We start from the raw sequence: 20,442 nt of genomic DNA on the forward strand, positions 1-20,442 counted from the left end.
GGGAAATTGATATGCACGGATGTACGCGAGGTGGCCAACTACGAACAATAAGCGACCGGATGAGGGCGGCACAGGTCCGATACATTGGACAAGGTAAGGATGTTTCATCTATGCCGTGGTTGGGCATGCGGTGCTCAACCATGCTTTGGAGTAAAGTGCTGATGCCTGAATACGATCCAAAGGACCAAGTATTGACGAAACAACAGCCTCTCCGCATTGTGGCTGCATGGAGACGTAGGCGGGGATGCACGCTTGCCACTGCCTGCATGCAGGAACTGCTCATTGCGCACACCGCAGGCTGTGCCAGAGGCATTAGATTTGCCCATGCGGGGTGAGGCGATGCCCATGGTGACATGTCGGGCCGCGTGGATTCTGTTGATACAGACGTAGTGGCCAAATGAGCAAACGAAGCATCCGGTGAAGTAGGCCAGCGAAACCGCAGTTCCCGCGCTATAGTCAAAGACAGTGAAGGTAGTGGACGCAGGTAAAAGACAGCCGGCGTACGGGAGAGAAGATGCGAGAAAGGTGACCCCACCACGTTGCAGACAGGCGGGTGTGGTGGGGGGGAGGCCAAGGTGAGAGCAAAGTGGTGAGAGAAGTTACATGCGTCCCACCAATGGCCTGCGCACGCTCCACCAGATTGGCCAATGACGTAGGTGCGCCTGCCCGCTGCTGCATCGCCGCCGCCCTCCCATGCCTGACACCCGGCAGGCGCGCTCACTGCTGCTTATTTACTTGAGTCCCAACAAGTCCCTCGAGGTCCTTATCTTCTCTCTTCCTACCTCCACACTCAACACTTTACCAGGCTACTTTGAGCAGTCAGTTAGCAGCACTGATAACCCACCCAGCCTCGATACAAGAACACCACAGCAACCATGGGCAAGGTAAACACGCACCCCCACCTTGAAAATGTACCCCGCCAGCACCCCGCTAATCCATGTATAGGCAAAGTACATCATGCTCGACTGTGACAACACGCTCGTCCAGTCTGAGCGCTACGCCTTCGAGGCCTGCGCTGACCTCACCAACGAAGTCCTCAGCAAGCACAACATCGACGCCACATACACGGCCGAGACGCTGCTTGAGGACTTTGTCGGCCACAACTTCCGCGGTATGCTCAACGGCCTGCAGAAGAAGCACAACTTCCAGATGCCGCCTGAGGAGATGGACGACTACGTCCAGCAGGAACTGGGCGCTGTCACTCGCAAGCTGAGCCAGAAGGCGGTTGAGTGTCCTGGTGTGACTGAGCAGCTCAAGTGGCTCAAGGAGCAGGGCTACCCCATGGCCGTTGTGTCGACTTCAGCCAAGAGCCGTGTTGTTGCATCGATCGAGAAGGCGGGCATCGACCACTTCTTCCCCAACGAGCACGTCTACTCGGCTGCCACCTCGCTCAACCCGCCCTCGTCCAAGCCTGACCCTAAGATCTACCTGTACGCAGCCGAGCAGCTTGGTGTCAAGCCCTCGGAGGCTGTAACGGTCGAGGACAGCAAGAGCGGTGCGACGGCTGCCATGCGCGCCGGTATCCCCTGCATAGGATACGTCGGCATCTACGGTATCGAGGAGGGCAAGGAGAAGATGGAAGAGATGGCCAAGCTCCTTACGGAAGAGACCAAGTGCGCGGCCATCATGTACGACTGGAAGGACTTCCCAGAGTGCCTCAAGAAGGTTGAGGCTTCCATGTGAATGCATGGTAGAGCACCAGGCATGACGAAGATCTGATGAGCTCGATACGCCACTGCGGACGAGACTACGACCATTGACAGCTTCTATGAGTATATACATTCGATAATGAATATTTGATGGGCATGATGCCCTCTAAGGAGCTATTTCAGGGTGTTGTTTGTGTTGTTTGGGTGTGATGTTTACAGGTTTTGACATGTGACGCAACAGTGGAACCCTGCGACGTTCGGTAGCGGACGCGACGTGACGGCCCAACGTTGCCCCGCCGTCCCCACCAGCTCACGATCGAAAGAGTAGACTGGACTGCACCAAATGGACAAGACTTGATGGACCAGTTCAAATTGGCGTGGTTCGTCCGCACTACGGGGCGTTTTCTATTGGATGTTTGTTTGCTGGGCCAATTAGCAGCAATCCGATGCAGCGACGAAAAAAACTCATGTGCAGCTCCATTGGGCAGAAAACTCAGTCATCACGAGGTATTCGGACAGCATGGCTTTTGCACTACTCCAAGTACATACTTACATACATGAGTATGTATGGAGAGTGCGACGCTGGGCTGGCGACGATTTTCGCCACAGCGTGGAACTCCGAGGATATTGACAGCGATGCACTCATATTCCTATTCCCATGACATTGCTGGGTGGTAACACATGTCGGCAAAACGGCAAGCATAGTTATTGCCAGCCAAAAGCAGTGCTTCTCAACAACCTTGGCGTGCAAAGGCTAGTGCGTGCGGGCATCACGTTCTCTGCCCTGGGACACGCCGTCTGCGAGCAATGCGAGCGATGCGACATTGGAATTGCCCCTCTTGGGATCGTGCGCGCAACGCGTTATCTTTGGCGTTTTGACGATCGCGCTCTTGGCAGCTTTATTCCGCCGCTGGATAGGAAGAATTGACAGCAGCCAAGACATCTTAGACGAAGCCTCCTTCCCGAACCGTGCACCCATCCGCAATTTAAGCTTTTGCTTAATCTAGCAGCCCCAATGCTCCTCTCCATAGGCCTGCCTGCCCTGGCTATACAATGCTTCGTATCCTTACCATGCGCCGCCTGTGCACCCACACCACTGCGTACCATGGGTCACTATGCCGATGGCAGCATCCAAAGGGGGCAGGTAGCCTCTAGACCTGCCTCGTTCGCCATAGGGGTTGCATTGTAGTCATTTGCCATGTACGAAGTCTCCATAGCAGACAATGGACATTTAAGACCGTCCGTGGGCCTGTAATGCCTCGAGCACCGCTGTCTTGTTGCCTCTCAAGCCACCGCAAACATGTTCCTACGCACAGCTCTCCTCTCGCTGACCGCCCTTGCGGCGGCAAAGGAAATGCCCAAAGACGAGCTTAGGGCCGCCCAGCTCTATGACTCTGGCATCAGGCACGAGAACAACATGGCCCTGAAGAAGGTTGCGACCCCGTTCCGCTATGCTCGGCTTTGATGCTAATCAGTAACAGGAGTCATGGGCCAAACAAGAGGCTGCGGGCATGTACAACTCTGCCCAGTTCGCCGAGGTCAAGAACAAGGTCGAGTGCATCAATGGAACTGCTATCACCGACACCGATGTCTTCAAGTGCAAGAACGTTAGTGAAAATAGTCCCCTAGCCGGATTAGCAACAATTGACCTATGATTAGATTGATCTCCTCCACTTCTTGTCGCATGCCGAGCTCGGCAGTACCCGTGGTGTCGGATCGTCATCGTGGGGTAAGTGATATGCATACCCTTTAAAATGGCCAATGCTGATGACTTCCAGGTTGGACCTCGGACGATGGTCGCGAGTTTGTTGCAATCGGACAGCAAGATGGTGCTGCGTTTGCTGAGATCAACAAGGAAGGCAAACTTGTATACCTTGGACGTCTTCCAGCATACTCGACCCCCAGCACCTGGCGTGAGATCCGTGGCCAGAACAACCTGATGATCATCGGCAGCGAGGCCCAGGGACACGGTATCCAGATCTTCGACATGAAGAAGCTGCTCACAATCAACCCGGCTTCCCCGAAGGTCTTCAGCAACTCCAAGGATCTCACTGGCCACTTCAAGGGCCTCCCCAGCGGTCGAGCTCACAACGTCGTAACCAACCCCGAGACCAACTTCATCTACGCCGTCGGGGCGCAGCCCAGGACCGACAAGTGCAAGTCCGGTATCATCTTCATTGACATCACCGACCCTTCCAACCCAACCACCCCTGGATGGTAAGTCTGGAAACCTGGACATCCTCAACACGCAGCTGACATTGTATCTCAAGTGCGTCGCAAGACGGTTACGTGCACGATGCTCAGTGCCTTATCTACCACGGTCCCGACAAGCAGTTTGAGGGCCACGAGATTTGCTACGGTTACAACGAGGACTCACTTTCCATGCAAGTTAGCACTTACGATCAAACGAGCAGCACTGACAAGGCCCAGTTATGACGTAACGAACAAGAAGGCTCCTGTCCTCCTGTCCGTCACTTCCTATGAGGGTGCAGCATACACCCACCAGGGCGCTGTCTTGGACCCCAAGAACCAGAAGTACCTGCTTCTCGACGACGAGTACGATGAGTACGACAAGGTTGGCCCCGGTATCCCAGGAAACCCCATCACCTACATCTGGGACATTTCATCTCTGCGCGCACCAAAGCAAACCGGACTGTACAGGAGCGGAGCCAAGGGCGTCGACCACAACCAGTATGTCGCCAACGGTTTCGCATACCAGTCCAACTACGGCACTGGTTTCCGTGTCTTGGACGTCCGCTCGATTCCCCAGGATCCCACCGGTGCTGGTGTTAGGGAAGTCGGCTTCTTCGGTAAGTTGTTTTCGCCACCTTGCTATTAAAGAACATCAAAATTGATTATGATAGATATTTACCCCGAGGATGACAACATGCCCGGAGGCGGCAGCGTTGACTTTGTTGGAACTTGGTCGAGCTACGCGCTCTTCAAGAGCGGCCACATCCTAGTCAACACTATGGAGCGTGGCGCATTCGTTGTCAAGTTGCAGGCGGGTTTCGACAAATAAGCAAAGAAGGAATAATGATAATGATGGTCTGGACTTTCTTGTATCTAATCGAGACATTGTGGTTCTGTAAATATCTGTCGGTCCTAATCGTATTCGGCTGGTGCGAGTGTGGCTTGACTTATCAATTCGTAATTTGGCCAAACCTACTCGGCTCTATTCCTTTGCCCGCTTTTTTGATCATATACCCATTGCCAAGTCCAGCGCATGATAGCCGTAAGTAGTAGCGTAGAGGACGGCTACCGAGGCTCAGTTTGAACTGGCACAGCAAGCCACTTTAGTCACACATTGCATATTCTTTTGATCAGAATGAGAACAGTCCGCTGCTAAGCCGAGGGCTTCTCGAAGTGTTCCAGTAGCGGGGTCGTCGTTTTGCCGCCTCCATTATCATCCGCCCTGATTTTGGCGCTATCATGCCAAGGCGATTCGACGGGGAATGGATGCTTCTTGGCGGAGAATGAATTCTTGGCCGCCATCTAACTTCCCAATCAAGTGTCGTCTGGCCGTGAGCTAGGTATGTCCAAGAGATGATGCGGCTATTCTCCTTCCTCATACAACACAGCATCACGCAGCCAAGTCGACCTTCATCAATTTCGTCGCCTTCGCCCCCAGCCCTTCACCCGGCTACCCGTCACCAATAACCCACAGCATGCCTTGAATACCCATTTCCCGGTTCCCGAACAGTGGCCAACTAGCGGTCGCAATAGCAGCTGCCTGAACTGGTTAGGCTAGGGAGCACGCGACTATCCTAGTCCAACTCTCATAGTCGTTTATGAGGACGTCAGCCAGAGTATATAGAGCCATGCAATTCCGGTTGCATCTGTCACGACAGCCTTCTCAGTCTTTGCTCATCCCTCGTTTTCAATATTCAAGATGAGGTTCGTTCCATTCGTTGCGCTCGCTGCGCCTGTCCTTGCCCAGGTCGGTCCCAAGCCAAACCCAAACACAAAGCCCGGCAAGCCTGGAAAGCCTCACGACAAGCCTAAGAAGCTTGTCACTCCCAAGGATCTGATCAAGGACATCAAGCTTGAGGATCTGCTCAAGGGCTCCCAAAAGCTTCAAGACATTGCCGACGAAGCTGGCGGTAACCGTGCTTTTGGTGGCACAGGGCACAACGCGACCACCGAATGGTTGTACCAGACTTTGTTGGCCACTGGTTACTATAACGTGTACAAGCAGCCATTTGTTGAGCTTTTTACCGCTGCTACGACCAAGTTCACTGCTGGTGGTGAAGAGATTCCCGTCTCTTACATGACCTTTGGCCCTTCTGGCGATGCCACTGCCAACATTGTCAAGGTTAACAACCTGGGATGCGCCGCCGAAGACTACCCTGCTAGTGTTTCTGGCCAACACGCACTTATCTCCCGAGGCACTTGTGCCTTTTCCCAAAAGTCTACCCTAGCAAAGGCTGCTGGTGCTGTAGGCGCGCTCATCTACAACAATGAGCCAGAGCAGCCCCTCTCAGGTACACTTGGAGGTGCGGGCGACTACGCTCCTACTGTCGGCATGACCAAGGAGGCTGGAGAGGCTCTCGTTGCTAAGCTTGGAAACGGTACTGCGCTCGAGGGAACTCTCTTCGTCGAAGCTATCCAGGAAAACCGCACCAACTACAATGTCATTGCTGAGACAAAGGAGGGTGACCACAACAACGTCCTCATGATTGGTGGCCACACCGACTCCGTCTACCAGGGTCCTGGTATCAACGACGATGGATCTGGTACTGTTGGTACTCTGGTCGCTGGTCTTGCTCTCACAAAGTACAAGATCAAGAACGCCGTTCGTCTTGGTTTCTGGGGCGCCGAGGAGTTTGGCAAGCTTGGATCCTTCTACTACATGAAGACCATCAACGGTACTTTCGGTGGCAGCACCGCGGAGGCCAACAAGATCCGTGCCTACCTCAACTTCGACATGATTGCCTCGCCTAACTATGTCCTCGGTATCTACGACGGTGATGGCAGTGCCTTCAACTTTTCTGGCGCAGCCGGTTCCGACAAGATCGAGAAGGACTTTGAAGAGTTCTACGAGGAGCGTGGCCTTGCTCACGTTCCCTCCCTCTTCACTCTCCGCTCTGACTACGCTGCCTTCCTCGAGAACGGCATCCCCTCTGGCGGTCTCTTCACGGGTGCCGAAGTCCTCAAGACCGAGGAGGAGGCCCAGCTTTTCGGTGGTGAAGCCGGCAAGCCCCTCGACGGATGCTACCACCAGGCCTGCGACGACATCAACAACCTTGCCCACGACGCCTACCTCCTCAACACCCAGAGCATTGCCAACTCCGTTGCCAAGTACGCCGTCTCTTTCGAGGGTATCCCCAAGGCCAACGCTACCCTCCGCAAGCGCGGTGCTGAGTCGGCGAGGTTCATGAGCAGGTTCGACCACGGTGGCCATGAGCACCTCGGTCAACCATGCGGTGCTGGAAAGCACGCTATTTAAATTTCATGTCTATAATGATTGTTGGGGCGAAGGAAATGACGAGATGATACCATGAGAGAAATCTTTTGTAAAAGTAGATGAAGAATAATACCCATTTTTTGTTCATTTTGACTTGTCTTCTGCTACTCTTAGTCATTGAATGCTGTAAAACTTTTGGTTTCTATTTGTTAGTTTTCGTAGTTGTGTTATATTGCTGTTCTGATATTAGGGCTAAGCCGTCTAGCCATGCTCACCCAGCCAATTAGACAAAAGACATCTAGTCCGCTTCTCCAACACTTAAGCTTGATACTTCCCAGCTTCCACATCAGAAAGCACAAGTTTTAAAAAAAGAACTCTTCCAATCCAACTACAAACACATAGCAGGCTGCACCCTCCTTTATTACCACTCTCAAGTCGAACAAAAAAAGAATATACATTGAAAATCTCCTACCCACTCTTCTCTACTCCTCCAAAAGTCCGACCGAGATCAAACTCCCTCCCCTCAGTAATATAGGGAAGGGAGAAGAACCCCAGACAACCAGCTTCCACCACCGCTTTCCACCTTCTTTCCCCTCCACAAACCCCACGATTCGCGACACTCAACAACTGATACACTGGAACACCCCGTATCATGCTCCTATTCACGTATACATTAGTTTCTATATACCTTTTGCATTCAAAAAAACCCCCTTGACATAATCCATTTCTACCAATAAAAAAAGACTGAATCTCTTCACCAAAAGAAAGAAAAGAAAGGGAAAAAAGAAAGAACGTAGAAACAGAGGGAGGAGAGGGAAGATGAGTAAGTAAAAGGAAAAAAGCGGGGAACCTACGATTAAAATGGAGTACTGATTATTTAGTACCGGGACAGGCGATTGGGAACATGGTGCATAGGTCGACTTGCCGGCGCTGTGAGGAGTTAGTTATATGCGTGTGATGGAAAGAATGGGGTGGGGAAAGGACGAACTTCGGGGAGAACTTTGGGGAGATCTTCGGGGAGAGCTCCGGGGACAGGGTCAAGTGTCATTGAGGAGGGCAGCGGCGCCGGAGTATTGCCGGCGGGTCTGGCCTGGACGCTTGAGGCGAGGATGAGGGAGGTTAGGAGGAGGAAGGAGTTCATGTTGAGGTTTTGGATGTGGTTGAGTTTGGGTTGGGTTGGTGAGGGAAAGTAGTTTGGTTGATGGGATGGAGATAGGGAATATGTTTCGGAGTCTGCCTTTTATATATTACTCTTCTATAATCCGTATTTGGCAAGTCTTTTGAGAGAGTGCTTTTTGTGTGTGGCTTTTGTCTATCAATATTTGGCAGGTCTTTTGGGGGCGCTTTCGGAAGTTTTGGTTGGAGAGGCAGGGAAGATCGTCCTTGACTCCTGGGATGGTTTATAAGCGAAATGTTCATATTGAATGGGCTGATTTTGGAGCAAACCGGCTCCTAGGAGATGTCTTTTTTTTGGATGCTTTTGGTCAGCTGGATGGCTTGGCGAGGAAGCCACTTTTCACCAAAAATCTTCCCATAATACTTGAATGTCCTATTTGAGAAGAACTTTGCGTCATCTAGTTGATCCTTATGTCTTTGACATTTGGTTTCGTGGAGTGGGTTGCTTGCGTGTCGTTTCTTAGGAAGGCACATGGAGATGTAACATCAGATGCCGATTTATGATTGAATGTACTCCTAAGGATTTATTTATGAGATTTTACGATCCTCTGGATTAATACGTCAGTTGTAGGACATCAAGTCTAGTGCAGCATTCTGCTTGCAGATTTTCCCTGTCAGCGTACACATACGCGATGTACAATCTACGAGATAGATATGCATGAGTGAGTTAAGTCTTACCAAGATGCTAAGTCATAAAATCGGCTCGCAGAGGTAGCGGGTATGAAGTTGTAGAACCTCCGTCTACTTGCCTAAGATATCTTGATATCTTACCTTTAAATATGCATACACATGGTTCTGTGTCATGACTGCAACATCACATTTAAATGACGACAAGGACGGCGAAGAATCCTGAATCGCATCACATTCTCATTCTTGCATTAGATTTACGAGTTTCAATTGTACAACCCGCCTTCCAGATTTATTTTGTTTTCATCTGTTATACATAGGGGACTCGAATCACCTACTGCAACGTAGGATTGGGAGATGGATAATACTGAGGACTATCATTGATAAAGGACACTGCAAAATGACAAGCAGTAAAATTTGGCAAACTTGGCGCCACATGGAAAGCATACCCCCATTACATATGCTGTTGTGAATAGCACTGCTTACGCGCGCTACAACCAACGACCAGCTGCAACATGTATCTTTTTTCTCACTCCTATTCATCATCTACACTAAAAGAAAATCGTAAAGTAAGAGCAGTTCGAATAAGCTTTTGCCAAACTTTATCACCTTCCTCTACTAATGCAATGCACGTAAGCGCGCGAAAGTTTCCAGTCTTTGTGCAGGGCAGGCGGGGAGGCAGGGGCGGCGGGGGCGGAATGTTTCTAGAGCACGGAACAAGCGTGTACCCTGATGGCTGCCACGCAACATCATCATGTCATCACGTTTTATTACAACTAATTCGCCATTCGAAATCTTTTCGTAAAGAAACATGTATCTCGTTACTAATAACACACAATATGAAATCTATCAGACCCCTCCTCTAATACTAACACGAGCAGTCAGTATTCCAAGTCGCACGACACAACACACACGTCGCATCCCTCCCAGCATCTGCACAATGCTCTCTCCAAATCTCAAAGCAGATCTTATGCACACTTTGCCCACACCCGTCTTTACACCACACTGTTCCTTCTTCTTCAGCCTCTGATCCCGCACCCGAGCTCATCACCAGTGCATCAAGACATATCGCGCACGCCGTGTCACCGGATCGCCGCGGAACATGATGACAACCTTGGCAGTCGCACTCGTCATCCCAGTCTGCACGACAGATAACGCAGGTAGGGGTTTGACCATCCTGTTCGCGTTGTGTGCGCCATATTTCGAAGCAGGATTTGTGGACTGGGCGGCCGCAGCTGGATTTGCACCAGACTATGTCTGTAGCGAGACATGAAGAGAGAGGACCGCCTTCGTGGCAGATTGGGCAGGGGTCGGAGAGGAGGATGCGGCGGACGTGGGGACGGGCGCAAGGCTGTGGTTGGGGAGGGGATGGTAATGATGTGAGGGGTTCCGTTGCGTCGTCTTCTGCTGATGAGGGTGTAGCTGTTCTTGAGATCTGAGAGATAGAACTTGGCGGGGTGATAGTCTGATGTGTCGATTCTGTGGAATCACTGGTTGATGAAATGATAGTGTGCTCGCTCGAGTCAGACGGTATCGAGGAACGTCGGGACAGCGCTGGTGAAGAGATTTCAGATACTGAGGTGCTAGTCATGGATGTTGTCTGGATTGGTGGATGATTGTTCGATACGATCGCCAGGAGTTCATTCGTACATCTCCTCATATCCCGGAGGTTTTCAAGATGAGGAGGTGTGGCAGACGATATAGAAGATGCCACTGTGTGGGATGGCGATGGATCGCTGACTGGAACCCTGCCAGTAGGGAAAGCTGCGTATATCTTGCGGCTCCATTTGTATACCATGGAATCAACCTGTCCTTGATGGTAACGTACACAGAGTCCATAAGTAGCAAGACGTTGGAGCTGAGGCCGTAGAATTGTAGGATCAGGAAGTTGCCTTGACATCTCGTCTATGATTGCGTTCATAGTACTCACGGACCAAGAAGCTATGCATATTTGGCACTTGCGACGCTTGGAGGGGGCGTAACCAACGCAGCGGCCATCTCTACAAAGCTCTAGGACGTCTCTTGGGTACCATTGCTGACGGTTACGTGTGTTCGAGTCAACAAAAGGGTGTCTGGAAATGTTCATAGTCATTGTGACGAGAACTTAGAGAAAATATGTTAACGTAATGAGTAAATGATTTGCAAAGTGTACGACTTCGAGTACCGCAACATCTCTTCAATTATACTCGAAAGTGGCCTCCCTCATACGATCGATCCGACAGCTTGGTTCCTCACTGCCTAGGAGAGCACATTCCTAAGTGAACAGGAAGGTCATGCGATGTGGCTGTGTGCCCAACACATTGAAGGCGAAGCACCAACTTTGCAGCGAACCGAGCCTGGCTTTCTGCCTGCGCGGGATACTTTGGGAGAGTCGATAGTCGAAGGATCATGATTTCCAAACATTGTGGGCTTTAGAACGAGGCTGTGCGCTTCCAAATTAATGCACGCGGTCTAGAATAGTAAGGTAACACAAGATGTTGGTGAGGCTGATGCGGCGTAGTCACCACGCGCCATCACCTGACACATTGAGCGTTTCGATGTCTGCTCGCTCCTATGCGTCTATTGGTCCATTCCTCAGCCGAGACAAGTTTGACAAAACTTTGTTCTGTAATGGCTGCTGGCTCGGCGTGGGGAAATTCTTGGAACTTACGTCGGCTGATAGGGAAACTTCTGTTGCGTAATACTATAGACTTGCACTACGGTACTGCCGCACTTGCTCCATTCCTCATGAGTCCTGTTGCTCGTGTCAGATCCTCTGTGATATCATAGTCCCAAATCCAGTTCATCCTAGTCAATGCGTTTTGCTTGAGTGCTTCAAGATCATCTCCCACACCTTCTCCTTCAAGTTCCCACAGCATGCCTGCTTCGCGACTTGTCTTGACCAGTTTCTGGCTGCGTGGTCTCCTCACCGCGTCATATGCTTGAAAAGCCTTCGTAATGTCGCTTTTTGCATTACATTGAGAAAGTAGTTCACTGAGGATGTAGACGTCCTCGATGCCCATTCCAGCGCCAGCCCCTTGGTGAGGTGTCGAAGCATGGGCTGCATCGCCGACAAGACATAAGAGTGGCTTGGTGGAGTAGTAAGTTGGCGCGGGTGGGTGATCAAAGAGCGCCCAGATATCAGGCTTCTGTAGGTTCTCCATGATGGTGCGCACAGCGGGATTCCAGTGTTTGTAGTCGTTCAACATGTCTTCACGAGACGTCTGCACTACCCATTCTGGCTGGTCCCATGTGGGGCGAGAAGAGAAGGCTACCACTATTGATATCTTAGCCTGAGTGATTGTGAAAACCAGATGAATCGCTTACCGTTAAAGAGTGTTCCGTTCGCGATGGGAAAGGTGAGTACATGACCACGATAACCCATGTAGAGTTGCGGCGTCTCCGGTGTACCCTCGCCCATTATATCGATAGCCTTGGCCATGGGTATTAGTCCACGGTAGGCGTATTTCCCGGAAAAGACGGCTTTTGATTCCATGGAGTCGCCGAGCAGTATAGATCGCGTGCGCGATTTGATTCCATCGCATCCCAGTACAGCGTCATGCAGCACCTTTGATCCATCAGTGAAATGAAGAATCACCCTTCCTGAATCATCCTCTGTTTCTGTGATGTTTTGCAATCTCTTTCTGAATTGCGTAATACCCTCCGGCAGCAACTTGACTAATTCATCCAAGAAGTGCGCTCGGTGCACCCCGCCTCGAGGGCCTGTCCTTGCTGGCATGACGAAGACCTCCTCCCCCGATCTAACATCCTTCTTCCGCTCGTCGCCAATCCTTACAGTAAACCACCGTGGAGGTTCCGTCGCCGTATTCCCTTTGCTGCATTTCTCAAATGCAGCTGCGATGCGTGGGTCGATTAGTCCCATGGTGCGAACCATGACGGGTTCAAAACCAACCCCTGCACCTATCTCCCCGAACGTTTTCGCAGACTCATATAGTGTAACATGAATGTGTGGGCATTTTTCTAGCATCGCGATGGCCAGCGTGAGTCCTGCTATGCCACCCCCGACCACCGCAATGCTGAGGGGATCCGCTGCGGCCGCCATGATGCCCGACTGGAAAAATTCCTTGCGTGATGGTACGATGATGTGATGCTCGATGCGAAAGACCAATCGGACCAAAATCTAAGGATATTGGTGAGTGATGTCTCCTTTTGCCACTTGTCTTTGCACTATTAGAAACAGGTACGATACTGTAATAGAAGGGCCTATGAAAAAGTTATCATGCCACCGGGAGTAAACGCTTAGGCGCGATATTGGGCACCCTGCCATATGCAGCACACTCTCCCTGTAACTGTCTAACTGGGTGGGGATCTAGAAACGATGCGCTAAATTTTAGTGCTGCTCCTGACAGGCATTAGTATATCCCGGCTACTGCACCCAGGTACTGATCAGACCCGAGTGGTGGATTTTCAGGTTATGAGAGTCATGGCTAGAATAACTTGGGTGCTTGTGTGAGATCCGATACGCTTGTAACACGAGAGCATGCAGTGTGTATCTATTATTGTTATCTTTTTGTTCTCTAGAATGTAGCGCTCGACATTACTCTCTGACGACCTTGACGTCAGTAGTGACAGTGATGCCCTCGAAAACTAGGTCCTCACTTCCGCTCTCACTACTTCGAGGCCGGCTCGTCGTAATGTGTGCTACTGTTTTTTTGCCCTCCATGATGTGTTCCTGGCTCTCGCTAGGGCTGATGTCTGCATACGTGTCTGGCCGCCCCCTGCTCCCACTCTTGACGTTGCCCATGACGTAGGAACGGGAGGTGTCCGTTCCTCCTGGTCCCCTTGCTGCACTGAGAGCATTGCCTGTAGGTCTGCTGTTACCATACTGCTGATATCCACTGCTTGCCCCCCTGGTGCTCCTCCATTTCCTGGGCCACAACGCCGCGATGGTTTTGCGCAGACTGATCAGACATGCGCAGATGACGCCAGTCGCAGCTTCTATGAAGCTCCATAGATTTGTTGGAGCAGACTCCCAGGTGGGGTCCTTGGTTCTGAGGGTCAACGGCAGCGTTCCCATGCGAAGAGCGGTCGTTAAGCAGATGAAGAAACCCATGGAGAAGAGGACTACAAGGCCAACTCGGGAGCCTAGAGACATGTTAAGGCGTACGATGACTGGCATTGGAAGGACGAAGATTGCGATGTCGGTGATGAGATTTGTGATTGCGTTGGACCAACTGCGAAGACAGTCAGCACTGGTCATACATACGTCTGGTGTAGTCCTTACCGGTGTCCAAAGAAGCTGATACATGTTCCTGGTATTGAACGATCGTACACGCGGGCTATCGGTGTACATTGGAAGATTACAACGAATATGTATGATATCGTCCAGGCTACTGATATTGCACCGAAAATCTTGCAGATCAGTCGGAAGCGGGGCATGGGGAATACGCGATAGTACAAGGCAATGAAAGCCATTTTGTTGAAGCCGTTCGTCAGAGTGTAGAAGACTTGCGTGAGCCAGAAGAACTGTAGACAGACTGTCAGCTGGTTGTCTGAGTCATTACATCCACTTCACTGACCTTGATTGCCTTCTTAAAGTCACCACCAGACTTTTTTATGTCGGCACCCTTCAATCCAAATCCATAGATTGTAGCCATATAGACGCATATGGCGAAGGCTATCAGCCACATCTGTCTTCTGTCAGTGTCTGTCCGCAGAACTCGCACTCGAACACTTACGTTTGCTGTAATGACCAGTGCATCTTCGATTCCCAACCAGCCTCTATTCTTGAATGTGATGGACAGGCGACATATCAAGAGAATGGTGGCGATGGAGGTCAAGGTTACAGTAACCCATCGCAAGTCATGTTGTTCACCCGGATAGGCGCTGTACATTCTCGTTTGAGCGGTGAAGTCTCACAGGCAGCCGAACCAAAAGCATGCGGAGATCGACCGAGCATCTAGTCATTCAGGTAGACTTATAGCAGATCCCTTGCTTCTCATTGACAGTTGTGCTCGAAATGCCCAGCGTTTTGTCTCCACGGATGATAATATCTAGTTTGGGCTGTACCGGTCTGTGCATAGACTTCCTCATTCCACTATGCATGACAAGGCATATACACTTATTTATGTAGCATAGCCTCTTCACAGATGGAACTACGGCTTGCGCTTCAGGTTCCGCAATGCACTATCCCCATCGCAATACATGCCTGGTACACGCCCAAAACCGGACCGTTTCTTACATTGAAATCCTTCTAATGACTGTGCAGCAAAGGACCAAATTTTTCTAACAAATGGAACACTGAGGAGCCAATGATGATTTCCGGGTGGCATCCTTCCGTATGTAGGTACCCACTATGGCTGGATGCTGAAGGATCACCTTACTGGAATGGAAGACTTGAAAGAAAGGCCGAGCGGCCTTATATCATCTTGGCCGCATCGCTTGCTGTGGGTTTCGCATAGGGTTCTGGAGTACGGAGCGGAAAGCATTCTCTATTTCGCCGAATACGAGATTGCGCAGCAGCACCCTTGCACCCGCACGGTGGTGTCGTTTGGTTCTGCACAAGGAGAGCCTTGTGGCGCTCCCGCCATTACCCAGTGAGATCTATGACAAAAAAGATTTCAGTTATGCTTCCATGTCGCCTATAAGAATCCTATAGGAGCAGACAAGCTCATGGTGGCGTACTGTAGGCGGAGAATTTCAGGCGGACGGAAGAATAGTAAGTTTAACTACTGTTACACCTTTTGCCCGGGCCGTCGCGTGGGGATGAACAAGCCGCCCCGGCGGGATGGGACATTTCTGCTCCGACCCGCGATTTTGGCGTTTACCAAGACAAGGCGCTACACTATTGACAGCCATACACGATATACCGTATTTCTACCGAAGGTAATTGGCGAATGAGCCGCTGGGTCGGGTACTGATCGTAAATCAGCATGATAGACGGAGGTCCAGGCCTTGAAGCATCTGGTGCCGAACCCTGAAGAGCTCGGCAGCGAGAAAAGTGGCTCGTTATTACACCACCAACGAATGAGCGACTGGCAGGCTAATGCGGTGAGCGATCCGTAGCATGGTTAGTTGTCGAATCTCCTTGCGGCACACCCAAATATCACCCCATCTTTTGAACGCTTGGGGGTACTTCGGTGCTTCTAGAACAGCAAGACCATCTCAATCCAAACCGTTCGCCGTTGGTATCTCGCTTGGAGATTTTACCTCAGTTTTTCTCCTGCACACGGCTAAATGCCATGTGTTTGGGGTTGGCCATTATCTTCTGCAGTCGCCCCTGTCCTTGCTTGCATTGCAGGCCTACTGGTTACTCAAGACACAGTACTGTGCAGCTATAATCCACGGCCTTACCCCGCCTAACCTCTGCACTCACCATCTACAATGGCCGAACCCAGCTCAATCGAAAAGGGCGCCTACGTCCAGGGCTCATCCGTGTCTTCGCCTGGTTCGACAACCGAAGAAGTCTCTTTTGATCCCGCTGCTGAGCGCAAACTGTTGCGAAAGCTCGACATCAGGATCTTGCCTGTACTATGGATCCTCTATCTTGTCAATTTCATCGACCGGTAGGATCTCTCTCTAATCTCTCACCTGCAAAACTAACTCAATTCTCCAGTGCAAACATTGGAAATGCGAAAATTGCGGGCATGGAGAAGGAGCTGAACCTCATCGGCCAGCGCTTCAACATCTGCGTGTGGGTCTTCAACCTTGGCTACCTTGTTGCTGGTATTCCGCTACAAATTGCGTTCAAGCATTATGGGCCAAAATCCCTCTGTGTCATGATGTTCTTTTGGGGTATCACAGTCATCGGACAGGGAAATGTCAAGCGATGGGAAGAAATGGTTGTTTGCCGTCTGCTCACTGGCTTCGCTGAAGCGGCCTTTATCTCTGGCTGCGCCTATCTGATCGGCGCATACTACTCCAAGCGCGAGTATCTTACGCGTTATGTCTACTTCCTTACGGCCGGTATCATTGCCGGTGCTATTAACGGATTTCTCTCGTCGCTGATCTCAAAGATGAGCGGTACTGCTGGCTATGCCGCATGGCGATGGTAAGTCAACTTTGCGCATGCTTTTGAGCGGCAGTTGCTAACTCGAGAAAGGATTTTCATCATCGAGGGTTGCATTACAGTCTTCATCAGCATCATCACCTGGCCATTTATCCCCCCGTTCCCAGAAGACTGCAACTTCTTGACTCCTGACGAAAAGGCTCTTATGCTTGCACGAGTGAAAGCTGATGGAGGCCATGTGTCTGACGATGAAATCACACTCAAGAAGGCTCTCGAGTACCTGAAAGACTGGAAGATTTGGACTGGGTAAGCAAATCTCGTTCAGTCGCTTGAACGCCAATACTGACAAATCGACAGTGTCGCAATGAACCTCGGAGTTACAGAAAACGCAAACTCGCTCGCTAACTTCCAACCGACTATCCTCAAAGGCCTCGGCTACACTGCTATCCAAGCTCAAGTTCACACCATCCCCGTATACCTGGTCGGTGCTGCCTTCTCCGTCATCTTCGCATATGCAAGTGAGCGTCTGCAGCGCCGCTACCTTTTCTACATCTTTGGCTGGGCGGTTCTCGCAATAGGCCTCATCGTTGAAATTGCCCACCCGCCAAACCCCAAGGTACGATACATGGGCATGTTTTTCATAGCATGCGGCTGCTACCTCGCCATGCCCATCTCCATCATCTGGGTCTCTATGAACTGCGGCAGCGGCTACAAGCGCGCTGTGGCCATCGCAGCAATCATCAACTTTGGCACCGCCGGCGCCTTCGTCAGCTCCAACGTTTTCCTTTTCAAGGAAGCCCCCCGGTTCCGCACTGGTTTCAGCACTGGTCTCGGTCTAGCCTGCATGGGTGCCATTGCCGCGACCATAACCTGGTACGGCTGTAAGAAAGAGAACAAGAAGCGCGACCAAAAGAGGCTTGAGTTGCCCGAGGTCTTGGATCAGAGCATGAAGGAGCTTGGCGATGAGCACCCAGACTTCCGCTTTGCATTGTAGACAGTTTTTCCAGAAATCAGTGTAGCTGGCTACTTATCATTAGACAATTACTACCGCTCACTGCGGCAACATAACATAATAGACCTAGAATAGAACATATGTATCAAGCAGATTGTGCTTCCCATGTTTGGGTCGCACTATTGCAAGATTGAACAAATTGAATCTTGAAGATATTGATTGGAAGAGGCGAGACTTTTGATGTGCAGCAGTACTTGCATGGCGCTAAGACGGAACGCAGTCGCACGGTACACCATTTGGACTCGCGCGAACCACTTATAAAAATGGCTCATGCACATCGTGCTGTACACATGTAATAACAGAGAAAGCACAGGGACTGTTTTTAACACGGCCGTACGCTATGTGTGCAATGTGGTTATGCATATATGAAAACTGGTGGCTCTTGTGTAAGTATCGAGGAGGTATTTGGAGATGATGAATACGAAATATGGGGATTTGTAAAACGTGGAATTATGCATTAAATAAAACATGGGGTATACACTGTGCAAAATGCAAGACGTGCACCAAAAATGGAACTAGTCTCAGTATCTACATATATTTTGCCCAAGAAATCGATTGCGTCGTACTGTTGAGTATTGTACGCCATCCTAGCCTGCATTTTTTAGTCGTGTTTAGTGTACATTTTGACATATCTGACATGCTCATTGCCCTGGGCATCTTCGTACCGCTGACTGACGATTTTGTAGCCTCCGAGCTTTGGCCATAGCTTTGTCCAGCAGGCCCAGTAGAATACACCCAGGAACAGTACGCTGACACCAACAACGGGGAATACGTAGTATGGGTAGCCTTCAGCATTCCAGTCGCCATCCGGTGGGATAAAAGGGACGATCGCGAGGAAGATGTTTGCAGCCAAGTAGAGCAGAGCAACGGGAAGGTAGGTGTGCCATGGAGACTCCCAGCGCTCCGACTTCGTGTAGTGGAGGTAGATGAGACCTGCTGTGACGAAACCGTTGATCCAGGCGCCCGGGTAGGTGTAAAGATCTGTGATAAAGTTGTATGCGGGTCCAGCGGGAGGAGCAACCAGAACGATAACGGTGATGAGCCAGTGCAGGAACAAAGCAGTCGCAGGAGCATTGAACGGCTTGTTCGATGCCCAGAATCGGCTCCAAGGCAACAATCCTTCCTTTGCAAACTCCTGGTTCAAGCGAGCGTGCGCAAAGCTGACTGCGAGAACGTTGCCCAGATTGCTGAGTGCGACGAAAGCTGGAAGACTGCGTGCTCCAGCGCTGTTACCGAAGACATTGCGGAAGAAGAGACCGGCGACAATGACTTCGCTCTTTGCGAGGTCGGACTTGGGAATCGCAGCAAAATAAGCTACGTTCGCAAGCACGTACAGAATCGTGGTTCCACCAATAGCAAGAGGCGCGGACCAACTAAGAGTCTTCTTGGGGTTCCTGACTTCTCCAAGGACGTAGTTGGCGTTCTCCCAGCCCTTGTAGGAGTAGATGATGCGAAGAAGTGCTTGACAGTACCCGTATGCGCCTCCTCCACCATAACCGTCACCGACCTCGAGGCGGAATGCGTTATCGAAGTTGTTCGGTTTTTCGATCTTCAGGTGGCCGGCAAGGGCAGCGAAGCCGGAGAAGACGATGAACAAAAGGATGAGGACCTTGAATATTCCCAGGACGTTAAAAAGGCGGATACCCCACTTTGGCAAGACAGCATGGAGAGTAACAGAGAAGGTTACGCAGGCAATAGCGATTCCACGCGCCGCCCAGCCGTCAGGCGCTTCTGAGCCGGACGCAAAGAGGATGTAACGGCCAAAAGCCAGCGAGTTTCCGGATGAAAATCCAAGAAGCAACATCTGCGCAGCCAGGACACATGTTGCCATGTACTTGGGATGGCGGTACACGCGCTCGAGATAGTTCTTTTCGCCACCGGAGCGGGGGATTGCCAGTCCAAATTCTAGGAAGACGGAGAGTCCGCAAAAAGTAAGGATACCACCAATGATCCAGAGAAAAAGCGATACACCGACTGATCCCGTCACGGCGAAAATACCAGAAGGTGTTGAGAAAACTGATCACAGTTAGTTACACGCTGATATTGTGCGACTGGCTGTACTTGCTTCCGGTGCCGATCATCTTGTTCAGAATCACAAACACCGTCGCCGTGTATCCCAGCTTCTGCGAATCATCGTAGACATAGGCATTGTCTTCTTGGACGCTACCCTCCTCGTACACCGGGGGTGAGGACGGTGTATCCTCGTTGGTGTAATGCACCACCTTCGTTTCGTCGTCGTGCTCGATCGCCATGGTTGGGATTGAAGTACAGCGACTATGCTTGCAGAGCAGAGCCCGCAAGTTAAATGAAAGGTTACATGGTAACGCGATAGCGTGGCTCAAGGATGCCACGCGAGATAAATTACGATTTTTTCTTTTCTATGTCGCAATCAACATAACAAGTGAGATTTTGGGGCGTGAATGTCTCGCGGTGCCAGGAGTCGGCTCGTTCCAAGACCCTGGATGGGGAAGGTGAGCCAATTCCATGGGTTCAAGTCTCTTGGTACAGCTTCTCAGCCACACGCATCATCGAACCGCGCGATGTCGTGATTTCTGGGCACTATTAGCTTGTCGCGCGCACCCCTTGGCATTAACAAAATGCTTTTAGCCACTCGTTATCGCAG

General features: G+C 50.9%; 9 protein-coding genes across 9 annotated transcripts; 4 read left to right on the top strand and 5 right to left on the bottom strand.

Annotated features, from left to right (window-relative positions):
* Positions 1–713: 713 nt before the first annotated feature.
* On the top strand, positions 714–1,836 carry COCSADRAFT_32370 (uncharacterized protein). The gene is made up of 2 exons (XM_007696085.1): positions 714–884; positions 946–1,836. Exons 1-2 carry the CDS (start codon positions 876–878, stop codon positions 1,681–1,683), a joined length of 747 nt encoding a protein of 248 aa, XP_007694275.1. The 5' UTR covers positions 714–875; the 3' UTR covers positions 1,684–1,836.
* Positions 1,837–2,736: 900 nt separating this feature from the next.
* On the top strand, positions 2,737–4,839 carry COCSADRAFT_177394 (uncharacterized protein). The gene is made up of 7 exons (XM_007696754.1): positions 2,737–3,081; positions 3,131–3,256; positions 3,309–3,378; positions 3,428–3,866; positions 3,920–4,033; positions 4,080–4,459; positions 4,514–4,839. Exons 1-7 carry the CDS (start codon positions 2,950–2,952, stop codon positions 4,669–4,671), a joined length of 1,419 nt encoding a protein of 472 aa, XP_007694944.1. The 5' UTR covers positions 2,737–2,949; the 3' UTR covers positions 4,672–4,839.
* Positions 4,840–5,487: 648 nt separating this feature from the next.
* Positions 5,488–7,412, top strand: COCSADRAFT_32372 (uncharacterized protein). The gene has a single exon (XM_007696086.1). It carries the CDS (start codon positions 5,542–5,544, stop codon positions 7,096–7,098), a length of 1,557 nt encoding a protein of 518 aa, XP_007694276.1. The 5' UTR covers positions 5,488–5,541; the 3' UTR covers positions 7,099–7,412.
* A 44-nt stretch (positions 7,413–7,456) lies between these two features.
* COCSADRAFT_177396 (uncharacterized protein) lies at positions 7,457–8,255 on the bottom strand. Its single transcript, XM_007696755.1, has 3 exons — positions 8,045–8,255; positions 7,911–7,986; positions 7,457–7,714 (listed from the first exon to the last, which is right to left on the bottom strand). Exons 1-2 carry the CDS (start codon positions 8,195–8,197, stop codon positions 7,930–7,932), a joined length of 210 nt encoding a protein of 69 aa, XP_007694945.1. The 5' UTR covers positions 8,198–8,255; the 3' UTR covers positions 7,457–7,714; positions 7,911–7,929.
* Positions 8,256–9,658: 1,403 nt separating this feature from the next.
* Positions 9,659–11,006, bottom strand: COCSADRAFT_32375 (uncharacterized protein). The gene has a single exon (XM_007696087.1). It carries the CDS (start codon positions 10,949–10,951, stop codon positions 9,728–9,730), a length of 1,224 nt encoding a protein of 407 aa, XP_007694277.1. The 5' UTR covers positions 10,952–11,006; the 3' UTR covers positions 9,659–9,727.
* A 549-nt stretch (positions 11,007–11,555) lies between these two features.
* COCSADRAFT_166665 (uncharacterized protein) lies at positions 11,556–12,901 on the bottom strand (the record flags this gene model as incomplete). Its single annotated transcript, XM_007696756.1, has 2 exons — positions 11,556–12,115; positions 12,166–12,901. 2 exons carry the CDS (start codon positions 12,899–12,901, stop codon positions 11,556–11,558), a joined length of 1,296 nt encoding a protein of 431 aa, XP_007694946.1.
* A 495-nt stretch (positions 12,902–13,396) lies between these two features.
* COCSADRAFT_21887 (uncharacterized protein) lies at positions 13,397–14,693 on the bottom strand (the record flags this gene model as incomplete). Its single annotated transcript, XM_007695888.1, has 4 exons — positions 13,397–14,033; positions 14,084–14,325; positions 14,379–14,489; positions 14,538–14,693. 4 exons carry the CDS (start codon positions 14,691–14,693, stop codon positions 13,397–13,399), a joined length of 1,146 nt encoding a protein of 381 aa, XP_007694078.1.
* A 1,453-nt stretch (positions 14,694–16,146) lies between these two features.
* COCSADRAFT_32377 (uncharacterized protein) lies at positions 16,147–17,897 on the top strand. The gene is made up of 4 exons (XM_007696088.1): positions 16,147–16,364; positions 16,415–16,849; positions 16,901–17,113; positions 17,165–17,897. Exons 1-4 carry the CDS (start codon positions 16,183–16,185, stop codon positions 17,799–17,801), a joined length of 1,467 nt encoding a protein of 488 aa, XP_007694278.1. The 5' UTR covers positions 16,147–16,182; the 3' UTR covers positions 17,802–17,897.
* A 351-nt stretch (positions 17,898–18,248) lies between these two features.
* On the bottom strand, positions 18,249–20,115 carry COCSADRAFT_32378 (uncharacterized protein). Its single transcript, XM_007696089.1, has 2 exons — positions 19,885–20,115; positions 18,249–19,835 (listed from the first exon to the last, which is right to left on the bottom strand). The coding sequence occupies exons 1-2, from the start codon at positions 20,069–20,071 to the stop codon at positions 18,421–18,423; spliced, it is 1,602 nt and encodes a 533-aa protein (XP_007694279.1). The 5' UTR covers positions 20,072–20,115; the 3' UTR covers positions 18,249–18,420.
* Between the last annotated feature and the right edge of the window lie 327 nt (positions 20,116–20,442).

The sequence above is a fragment of the Bipolaris sorokiniana genome, assembly GCF_000338995.1.
Source record: "Bipolaris sorokiniana ND90Pr unplaced genomic scaffold COCSAscaffold_1, whole genome shotgun sequence".
NCBI lineage: Eukaryota > Fungi > Ascomycota > Dothideomycetes > Pleosporales > Pleosporaceae > Bipolaris > Bipolaris sorokiniana.

What these genes read in the sequence shown, in the direction of transcription:
- COCSADRAFT_177394 (XM_007696754.1), top strand. Translation starts at nt 2,950, where the DNA reads ATGTTCCTACGCACAGCTCTCCTCTCGCTGACCGCCCTTGCGGCGGCA. An exon ending in ACAACATGGCCCTGAAGAAG is followed by an intron (nt 3,082 to 3,130) that starts GTTGCGACCCCG and finishes AATCAGTAACAG; the next exon opens with GAGTCATGGGCCAAACAAGA. An exon ending in ATGTCTTCAAGTGCAAGAAC is followed by an intron (nt 3,257 to 3,308) that starts GTTAGTGAAAAT and finishes ACCTATGATTAG; the next exon opens with ATTGATCTCCTCCACTTCTT.
- COCSADRAFT_32372 (XM_007696086.1), top strand. Translation starts at nt 5,542, where the DNA reads ATGAGGTTCGTTCCATTCGTTGCGCTCGCTGCGCCTGTCCTTGCCCAG.
- COCSADRAFT_177396 (XM_007696755.1), bottom strand. Translation starts at nt 8,197, where the DNA reads ATGAACTCCTTCCTCCTCCTAACCTCCCTCATCCTCGCCTCAAGCGTC. An exon ending in TCCCCAAAGTTCTCCCCGAA is followed by an intron (nt 7,987 to 8,044) that starts GTTCGTCCTTTC and finishes AACTCCTCACAG; the next exon opens with CGCCGGCAAGTCGACCTATG.
- COCSADRAFT_32375 (XM_007696087.1), bottom strand. Translation starts at nt 10,951, where the DNA reads ATGACTATGAACATTTCCAGACACCCTTTTGTTGACTCGAACACACGT.
- COCSADRAFT_32377 (XM_007696088.1), top strand. Translation starts at nt 16,183, where the DNA reads ATGGCCGAACCCAGCTCAATCGAAAAGGGCGCCTACGTCCAGGGCTCA. An exon ending in CTTGTCAATTTCATCGACCG is followed by an intron (nt 16,365 to 16,414) that starts GTAGGATCTCTC and finishes TCAATTCTCCAG; the next exon opens with TGCAAACATTGGAAATGCGA. An exon ending in GGCTATGCCGCATGGCGATG is followed by an intron (nt 16,850 to 16,900) that starts GTAAGTCAACTT and finishes AACTCGAGAAAG; the next exon opens with GATTTTCATCATCGAGGGTT.
- COCSADRAFT_32378 (XM_007696089.1), bottom strand. Translation starts at nt 20,071, where the DNA reads ATGGCGATCGAGCACGACGACGAAACGAAGGTGGTGCATTACACCAAC. An exon ending in CAAGATGATCGGCACCGGAA is followed by an intron (nt 19,836 to 19,884) that starts GCAAGTACAGCC and finishes AACTGTGATCAG; the next exon opens with TTTTCTCAACACCTTCTGGT.